This window comes from Nicotiana tomentosiformis, chromosome 3, assembly GCF_000390325.3.
Source record: "Nicotiana tomentosiformis chromosome 3, ASM39032v3, whole genome shotgun sequence".
Classification (NCBI taxonomy): Eukaryota; Viridiplantae; Streptophyta; class Magnoliopsida; order Solanales; family Solanaceae; genus Nicotiana; species Nicotiana tomentosiformis.
The window spans coordinates 130477330-130488192 of NC_090814.1; the positions used below are offsets into that span (position 1 = coordinate 130477330).

Sequence of the window (10863 nt, forward strand, 5' to 3'; positions counted from 1 at the left end):
TCACATGAGTTGTAGATCTAAAGAAAACTAAAAAGTTAGCCAAAAAGTCCCCGCATACGGCGCCAAACTGTTTGACCCAAAATATAGACCTTGGTTCAACCAATTAGATTTAAATAAAAAAGAGTCAATCTTAGCTAATAATAATATCTAAAAGATAAGGTTATCGGTTTTATGACAGATAATATGTATATTTGACCGAATGGTAATGAATGTGAGCAATAACAACAGTATTCAATGATCCAAAAAGATGGAAGATAGCATTAAATAGTAAAATATAACAATGAATGGCCGTTAAGTAAATAAAAACGTGCGAGTCACCCGAAAAGAGGTGGGAACTGTGGATATTCTTTCTCACAATGATGAATGATTGATGAGTCTTAGAACACTCAGGTTGTTTTTGGATCAAGTGAAAAACTAGACAAGAATCTTAGTAAAAAGGTTATTTTCGTATGCTTGTAATATAGTCAGATTCTCTCTATAAAATCAATGTGTTTTCTTACAAGTGAATATCTCATGTCCCCTATCATTGTGTCTCTTTGTATTTATAGGGAACATATTCCTAGAAACCCTAATAATACAGGTGGAGAGAATATCCACTAGAATATTCTCTTTAGTGTCCTATCTTAAAACTAGCCGTTATAACTTTATCTAGGAGGCTCGACCAGCTCGACCTTGATCTACGACGACTTCTCGACCTTGATCCTTGCTGACTCTTTGACCGCAAGGGTCTCTTCTTGTATCGGCCTCGGCCCTATTGATTGCTATCCCTCTTTTTCCTTGTCTTTCTTCTGTTGGTTTATCGTGCTGTCTAAGGCGATGCGGTAGCATTCTCGGGATGTGTGTTGTTCTCCCCGTATGCTGAATATCCCCAAAGGTGTTGGGAATTTGATTACTTGGTATAAGATGGATGGGACGGCCCTTATGGGATGTATCCATGGTCGTCCTACTATGGTATTGTATGCGGTGGCCTGGTCCATGATGTGGAATGTTGTCTCCTGCGTTATGTCGCCGGCCAAGACGGGGAGTGTAATTTCTCCTGATGTCCGTTCAACTGCATTATTAAAATTGGTTAGTGTGATGCAGCGTGACACTATCTTGTTATCGAGTCTCATCTGGGTGAGGACTCGGGGATGGATAATGCACGCTCCACTCCCATCGTCCACCATGATACGTTTGACATCAGTATCTAAAATACGTAAAGTAATGACGAGAGCATCATTGTGAGGGAAAGTCAAACCATCGGCATCTGACTCGTCGAAAATGATACTTTCTTCGAGTCCGTCATACTGTTCGTGGGTGATGGATCTTTTGAGCTTGTGGTTGGCAGTGAATTTAACGTTGTTGATGGAGGCGTCGTCACTACCGCCGATGATCATGTTGATAGTACGAGCTGGTGACGGTGACCTCGGCTGGCCTTGGCGTTCACGTCTTCTGGAGAAGTTATTTCTCCCCTTGTCGCTCAGTAGCTCTTTGAGGTATCCCTACTGCAACATGTTCACAACCTCTTGCCTGAGGGCGATACATTCTTCTGTCTTGTGTCCGCGCTCCTGGTGAAATTAGCAGAGGGCGTCAGATTTTCTGGTGCTCAGGTCGGACCTCATCTTGGGCAGCCATTTCACATTCGCTCTGAGTATTTCCAGGGAATAAACTATTTATGTACGCGACACACAAAAATTGTAAGCAGATAATAAGGGGGGCATACCTCTCTTCCGGTGAGTCCCCGTCCTCGGCCTGGATGAGCCTTCATTGTAGCGGAAAGAAGGCAGGGCGGGGCCCCCCTGATGTATGGCTGATATTGTTCCCTGTTGGGTCATGAGATCAGGTGATCCTTCAGTATGTTATCTCTTCGTTCTTTCCTAGGCTCGACACGAGCTGTCGAGTTGGCCCGTTGAGGTCATCATCATCTGCTAGGACTTCGTCTCAGTAAGCATTATGGATTTCATCCCAAGTGGTTGGAGGATATTTCATCAACCGGCTCAGTAATTTTTTGGTCGCTCTTGAGCCCCCTCTACTTAACCCGTTCTAAAAGACTACGACTGACATCCCCTTGGACACGTTTGGTAGGGTCATCCTTACCCTCTTGGATCGGGAAAAGACATCTCTCAGTCCCTCTCCCAAGGATTGCTTGATGGTGAAGATGTCGTTTACTCTTATTTAGGCTTTCTTGGCTCCGGCATGCGACGTTACAAACTTGTCGGCCATTTCTTCGAAGGTTTCTTTGGAGCGGGCTGGTAGCTGTGAATACCATGTTAATGCCCCTCCCGTAAGAGGTTTCGCCGAATTCCTTCAGTAAAATAGAGGACACTTGTTCCTTGGTAAGGTCTTTGCCTTTCACGGCGATGACATAATGAGTCACGTGATCTTCGAGGTCAGTTGTTCCGTCGTATATACGATGGCATTTTGAAGGTCTTTGGTATGGCATGCAGGGCTGCTTCCTCGCTATACGGCTGCTCTACGAATCTTCCGACGTCTCTCTTTGGCAGTAGCCTGGGGGTGCCCGATATCTTGTCAACTCATTCTTGGTGTTCTTAAATTTGACCTCTGAGCACTTTATTTTCCCTCTCCATTTCTTCCATCCTCTTTAGAACAGCGGCGAGGACGCTGTCACCTGCATTGCTAGTAACATTGTGAGTTATATCTGGTGTTGGAGGGTCTGGTTGGTCGCCCTATTCGTTTGCCCGTTGCACTGCATGGGCTCTTGCTGTCTCTATAGCCGTGCATGGAGTAGGTTTGTTGAGCACGCTTACTAACGTATCGGTCAATTACGTTTTGAGGATCTTTTTCATGGCCGGTGTCGTCCCTTCTCCTGTGGACGTGGAGGCCCCTTTTCCATGTTATTTTGTTATGCTACAATGGAAGGGGGGAGGACCTTTCACGCCTCGGGTAGGCAGTGGGTGTCACATCATCGCCTAGAGTTTCCCAGTTCTCGTTGATAGCGTTTATGAGGTTTCCAGGGAAGTCACCTGTCACTTTGCCATGTAGGTTTCCGTACGTGCAGAGAAAGAGAAAAATCTTGCGGTTTGTTAGGTTAGTGACTCACATGAGTTGTAGATCTTAAGGAAACTAAAAAGTTAGCCAAAAAGTCCCCGCAGACGATGCCAAACTTGTTGACCCAAAATATAGACCTTGGTTCAACCAATTAGATTTAAATAAAAAAGAGTCAATCTTAGCTAATAATAATATCCAAAAGATAAGGTTATCGATTTTATGACAGATAATATGTATATTTGACCGAATGGTAATGAATGTGAGCAATAACAACAGTATTCAATGATCCAAAAAGATGGAAGATAACATTAAATAGTAGAATATAACATTGAATGGCCGTTAAGTAAATAAAAACGTGCGAGTCACCCGAAAAGGGGTGGAAACTGTGGATATTCTTTCTCACAATGATGAATGATTGATGAGTCTTAGAATACTCAGGTTGTTTTTGGATCAATTGAAAAACTAGACAAGAATCTTAGTAAAAACGTTATTTTCGTATGCTTGTAATATAGTCAGATTCTCTCTATAAAGTCAATGTATTTTCTTACAAGTGAATATCTTATGTCCCCTATCATGTGTCTCTTTGTATTTATAGGGAACATATTCCTAGAAACCCTAATAGTACAGGTGCAGAAAATATCCACTAGAATATTCTCTTTAGTGTCCTATCTTAAAACTAGCCGTTATAACTTTGTCTAGGATCCTCGACCAGCTCGACCTTGATCTACGACGACTTTTCGATATTGATCCTTGCTGACTCTTCGACCGCAACCTTCATCGTTCCTGGAATCACTTCGATCTTGGGCAGGTATCCATTGAAGTTGTATTGGTAACACATGACAGTCTGTAAATGCCTTATTAATGTTAACATGGTTTGATCATATTAGAGATAATTTTTGACCCATACAAGTAGAACAATGTTTTCTTTCCCACACCTTACTAGCTACCACAGGAATTGAGAGTTAAACAGCTAATCGTGCTGTGTTAAACACAGACTAACACGTGAAGGTAATGAGTAGAATTGACAAATTAATGATCCACCTATAATTCACACTGTCCCCACCAGTAGTTATTTAATTCATTATGAAAGTAAATGTTAAGATAAAAGACTTGGCCAAGACCTTAATGCATCTGCACCACATGCTTATTATTCTCCAGTTAAGGAATTCCGAACAAACCTTGAAAGCTCCACATACCAATTCCTGTGTTTACCAAACTTAGTCCCTCCACTTTTTGCTTTTTAATTTTCTCACCAAATATGTTATATCTAATAAATCTTTTTCTTTTACAGATGTTATACCTAGTGCTAAATGGCAATAATAATTTTCTTAAGCAAATTATTGAAGATGCGGCTTTGAATGCATCTTAAAGATTACAACTCTACCATGCATTACATAGAAGTAGGATTTGAATCCTACCAAAGTTTATCCACTCTTTTACTTTCACATAGAACTAGGATTTGAATATTCTGTACACTATGTATGAAGATATGGAACCAGTCAACATTACCGTCATTGATGAATCATTAGTTCTAAGAGCTAGTAACCGTTCTAACTGCCTATTTGACGTTGGAAGCAAATCAAATTGCTTCCAAATTGAGAATTAGTTAAGTGTCCGCCTCGTAGTTCCATTTAAACATCAATTTGCATCTGCATGTTATAACTTTTGGAGAATAATCCATGTCGTTTCACATCAGAAATAACCAATTTTTGATCTAGTGACATGATACAGACATTTATCCAAAAACTGATTTCGGGTTTGCTCACTACTAAACTAAACATCTGAAAACATCGTTATGTTTAGTGACACATCATGGTTTAGTTCCAAATTCGGTAAAGATGTTGTGTTCTTTGCGACCCAATTGATATAACATGGACGATTAATTAACGTCATAAAAAGCCACTTATACTAACTAATTGACAATATTTGTCAACTATAAAGTAAATGCTTATGATTAGGATGTCATCCTGTGTTTAATATTACAAGTTTATACGCTTGTTTTTCATCACTATGGAAATTCATGGTGTTAGTTCATTTAATCTTCTACTCCTATATACTAGTTTTCGGGAGCACTTATACGGAATCGTAGAATTAGTTATGCAAAGAAGACTGGGGTGGAGATAATATGAAACAATTTTAGATATCGAAACACAGAAGCCACTTAAGAATGTTGTTTAATTTACTTCACTCCAAGTAGAGATTTATCCTGCTTTCTCTCTACTCTACCAATGAAATCTACTCGATAATAATACATAAGTTCTTCTATCTGCCCTAATTATATAAATTTACAGGTAGGTGAGGATTTCCAATATTGTTATTTCATGTCATCCAAGGCTGTTTGGTTGCTTCTCTCCACCATAATATTGATTTAGTAGACTACTTTACTTTTTTTAGAAGAGAATATTATTTAGCCTGATCAATTATGAATTTGTTTTACCTTTCGTGCACATTTGAGTTGAGCGCTGAGCGCAGAGAGATGAGAGTACCCCATAATGTATAAAGTTTAAGTTTTCTGTACTAGAGATTCTAAAAAATATTTGTAAAATCAGATCATCAAAAATAAGATAAATTATAGGTACATCTTTCCTTACAAGCATTAATTGATAACATAATAAATAAAAATGATAACTAACCTTCAATTTACATTATCAGATTATATTACTTAAATGCTTTACCTCAACACTTTTTAAATATTATAAACTTAAAAACGTGAAATTGACTTGCCAAATATTAAAATTCCTTCTAACGTCTTTGTGTGTAGGACTTTATATATCTCAACACCAATAAGACATTTGGCAGGCAAAGAGCGGACCTATACGTGAATGTAACCATCTCTTTTATTTTCTAAGTCCCACTATGATCGATGCAGATGCCTATAGATATATGTATCATATTGCACAGCCCCACCACTTAATTTCTATATTAGAAACAGAAAAAGTCGACATCCTATGTATATAAATCCCTGTAGCCCACCCCTACTTCTATGGAAGTCCATATCAATAATTCGTAGTTCAATCGCAGTTAACATTTATATCTTCTTTATCAAATATAATACCACAGTTGCACAACCTTGGACAAACAGAATACACAGCAATGACAATGACTCGGAAAAATACTTTAATAGACTCTCCATATTACTTAATTATTATAGTTTGGAAAAATATCTGATGCTTTATACCTTCGTGTAAAGACCAAACATTTTACCTAAGTAGTTTAACAGCTATAATAAGCCCCACTTGTCCAACAAGTAAATTATGATTAATTAATTCCTGTTTAGGAGTTCCTCAATCATCTGCAGCGCCATTCGTTCTTCTTCATCCATGCCACGTTCTTCGCCTTCTAATTTCTCCATTGAAGTCTCTGGAATTGAAGCAGTTACTATATCTTTTTCTTGCACCCCCTCTAGGGTTGGTTCGTTGTCATTTATTTTCTTTTTTCCAAGTTCGACAGTCATTACCCAGCTAGAATCGGGCCGAGCCCCAGCTCGCTTCTGCCACACTCCAATACTGGAACTCTCCGTGTCAAGTCTAAGGCAAGTGAGAGATGGAGAAGGCAATTTACAGCACTTGCGAAGTTTTGCGCTAAGCATAGCAGACAATGATGATGATCCGGAGAAAGACGAATTAGCACTAGTGTTGTTGTCTTTTCCGTTTTCGTTAGGTGCTGCCACTGGGAAGTTTGTTTTGGCATTACGTCCACTCATTAGAACAGCAGCCTCATCGTACGCTCGGGCCGCTTCTTCCGCTGTTTCAAAAGTTCCCAGCCACACTCTCCTCTTCCTACGAGCATAAAAACGATCAAATAGTCATGTTATCAATAATAAATGTGTGATGTAAAAGTCCTATAAAGATTGAACTCATTAAATTTAAACGTTGAACCCGCATTATCACGAAATAAGATCTTTATCACTATAGAGTTATATGGAATTAAAGGTAGTGGTACGCGACGCAACGCATAGTGAAAATTTATGTGCATATTAAATTTAATAGTTGAATATCCAATCTAGGAAGTGTTGAAAAATAAAAAATAAAAAAACAGGGAAGAGTGGAGGTGCATGGTAAAATACAGCAAAGGATGACGAATCTCAGCAACCCAAGAACCCCAATGGCGTTGCCTTACACCTCTGAACTTCTTTGCCTGTACCATACTTGGAGTTAGCGGAGACACACTGTCAGAGAGCTGATAGAGAAAGAGAGACTGAGAGAGTTGTACAGTTGAAGATGCCGAACTAGTTTACGAAGATGGATACATATAAGGGTCTGAACATAAAAGACAGTAGTGGCTTACTGGCATATTACTTAGTTAATTAAGCTTTGTACGAAGGTTGTGTGAGGAGCATTCAAGGAGAAAGTTAATATTTGTGAGATTAGTGATTTGTAGTTCAAAAATAATTAATACTACTATTACTGAAAGTCCCGTGGACTTCTCACTAGCCCACCACCATAGAAAGTGCAATTTATTGCAGTAATATCTCTTCTTTAATTGCCTTTTAGTACCATATTTGAGGGTACTCTTTTGGTATGGCTGCATGTGCAGAGTAAAGTGCTACCTTTTGATGGCGATTGGCGATAATGAAAGTGAAAGGCCAAAAAATAATATAACTCGAAGCTGCTAGCTAGCCGCTCAGACCAAGAAAACTATTTTACCAAGCAATTTCATCAAGGAAAGATAGTACAATTAAGGAGTATATGAGTATACAACGTAACTTGTTATATGCTAGTGTTACTTTATTTTCGAGATTATTATATTAAACTTATATGTAAAATTACATATTTGTTTTTAAAAGAAATGAATGAGTATCCTTTTATTGCCATCAGAAGAAGAGTACGTTTGAAGAAGGAGGGCTAGACCTGGCCGAAATTTGATAGCTTGGAGCATCCAAACTATAGATATGTGAACAAATATGTATGCGCCGCCCCCCCCCCCCCCCCCCACACACACAAACAATAGAGCTGGTGTACTTCATGGTGGCTCGAAAATGAGGATATTAGGTTTTTACTCGAAAAGCTGGTAATTCTCATATATATATAAAAACTTCTAATTTGCTCGGTAAAGTATCAAATTGTGTGTAAATATAAACATCAGCATTTTTGTGCCTCTGTCCGCAACCTGATTAGCCTCCCTGAAGCAGTGCCCGGTGATAACATTATTGTTCTTATTATATGTCAGCTTAACTTGATAACGTAAAATTTATTTACATAGTCAAAATATAAACTCTTTAAGAAAGACTTTAACTTACAACATGTTAAAATTATTTTTATACAAATAGATCATCTAAAAGGTAAATACAAGTAACTATCTTTATGTAATGACCTGACCGGTCGTTTTGAGTTTTAAGGTTCCGTTCAATGGTTTGAGGTCTTGAGTGGTTTTACATTATGTATTATGACTTGCGTGCATGGTCGGATTTAATTTTCGAATGTTTCAGAATGAATTTGGATGAATGATTCTCACTTTAGAAGCTTTGTTGATCAAGGTTTAACTTTTGTGAAATTAACCCCGTAGCGGTGTTTTGATTTCTCCGATGGGTTCTTATCGTGATTTTGGACTTGGGCGTATGCCCGAAATCGAATTCGGAGGTCCGTAGGTTGATTTGTGTTGTTTTGCCGAAAGTTGGCAATTTAAGGCTTAGAATTTTGATAAGTTTGATCGTAGGTTGACTTCATCGCTATCGTGTTTGGATTTCTATTTCGAGACTTGGAATAGGTCCATTTCGTCACTTGAAACTTATCTGCAAAGTTTGGCGTCATTCCGATTTGATTTGATAGGAATCGGACGCGCGATTGTGTTTTTAGAAGTTCTTGAGTTTCATGTTGATTTCATGTATTTTGGAGGTCCGATTCATGGTTACAGATGTTATTTTGATGATTTGATCGCGTGAACGAGTTTGTATTATGCTTTTAGACTTGTGTTGATATTTGGTTTGGAGCCCCAAGGGCTCAGGTGAGTTTCGTACGCGTTGCGGAGTGTTTGATAGAGTTTAAGTTCTGCTGGTTTTTGCACAGAAGCTTCAGGTCTCACATTTGCAAGATATGAGTCGAAATTGCGATGTTTGGCTTGAGTCTGCTGGGATCGCATTTGGGAACCCTGTGTTCGCATTTGCAAAGAGGAGTTAGGCTTAGCAGTGATCGCATTTACAATCATCCTAATCAATTTTGCGATGGTCCAATGTTCGCATTTGCGGACCATACGTCGCATTTGCGATGACAGGGGGGATGTGAGGAGTTTCGCTTTTGCGATAATTTCTTCACATTTGCGATACATGCGCCTGGACAAAAGCTGAGGGACGAGATTTTTAGTCTCATTTTCACATCTTTGAACCCTAGACTCGGTAGGAGGCGATTCTGAAGAGCGATTTTCATCTACAATTATTAGATAAACGATTTTATTTAGTTTTGAACTTTTTTACATGATTATATGTGAGTTTTAACATCAAAACCTTGAGAATCAAAGTGAAATTTTGAAAAACTTTGTCTATATTTTGAAAAATGAGGAATTGAGATTTGAGAGTCAATTTGAACTCGAATTTTGAAACAAAATATATGTATGGACTCGTGGAGTTATTGTCACGACCCAAAATCCTACCACAAGTGTCGTGATGATACTTAGTCTCTAAGACTAGGTAAGACGATTACAATTACCCAAGGGATTGCAACAGCCAAAGAGCTCTATCTTAAATCCTTGCGATCACACTCTAACCTCTGTCCGAATCCGATATCTCCAATACCTAGCTCTGCACAAAAATGTACAGAAGTATAGTATGAGTATACCACAGTTAGTACCCAATAAGTATCAAGACTAACCCCGGTGGAGTAGTGACGGGGTATAGTCAAGACACTCACTAGTCAAATAACCTGTGCAATATAACATACAAAAATAATAGAAAGACAATTAGCAGTTATAGCAACAATAATCAACTAGTGATATAAACAGCAAGGCAGCAAGGACACCATAAATATTGCTCAAGCGAATAATGGACATAAGTACAACCAATTAATCAAGTCCTTCAAAATATACATCTTTCAAATATAAGTCCTTCAAATATAAATCTTTCACATATAAGTTCTTCAAATAAAAATCTTTCGAATATAATTTTTTCAAATAAAAGTCACTTTGTGACACCTCATTTCATAATCATAAAATACGGGTCTCAACCCACTTTCATACTTTTACGGTACCTCGTGCCTATATCTCTATTACAACCGCACGAAAAACTCACGTACTAAAATATCAATGTATATAAGATCCACATGATTAATTTATTTTCAATAAAGTAAGTTTACAATTTTTAAACTAAGTAAGAAATCAACAAAGAAATGAGTTTATTTTTGAACTCGTTTGGGGGAAGAAAATGATGTTTCAATTAAAATGAAGCATCCGATAGCTACTGATTTGGATATAAAATTTATTAAATTAAAATATAATAGCAATTTCTTTTATTCAAAACAACTCAAACCTTGAAAATCAGTAAAACCAGAAACACAAATCGTTAGAGTCTTGTACAAAGAGCCAAAGCCAACACAATATAATAAAAAATACAAAACACATAATAAAATCAAATAATACATCACGAAAGAACACAAGAATTTATACATCACGAAAAAATAAAATAACCAAAGGCAAGTACAACCATAGAGAAATATCAACAAAGGGCACTCCCGAGGTACCGCCTCGTAGTCCCAAATCATAAATAAATTTCAATATTTCCTTATATTACCGCGGGAGCCTTCACATTTAGTTTTAAAAAAATTATTTTTTCCGAAATAGCATCCTGCGTTTTAGCCATCCTTATCATACCGCATGGCTTCTCGTAGTTCCCCTACTAGCCACGTGAATGAAGCCCCCCTTATCTCACCGCATGCGTTTTAACACCCA

The 10863-nt window shown here is 38.0% G+C and overlaps 1 protein-coding gene across 1 annotated transcript; it reads right to left on the reverse strand.

Annotated features, from left to right (window-relative positions):
- Window positions 1-5991: 5991 nt before the first annotated feature.
- LOC104111802 (ethylene-responsive transcription factor WIN1) lies at window positions 5992-7416 on the reverse strand. Its single transcript, XM_009621563.4, has 2 exons — window positions 7055-7416; window positions 5992-6767 (listed from the first exon to the last, which is right to left on the reverse strand). The coding sequence occupies exons 1-2, from the start codon at window positions 7132-7134 to the stop codon at window positions 6251-6253; spliced, it is 597 nt and encodes a 198-aa protein (XP_009619858.1). The 5' UTR covers window positions 7135-7416; the 3' UTR covers window positions 5992-6250.
- Between the last annotated feature and the right edge of the window lie 3447 nt (window positions 7417-10863).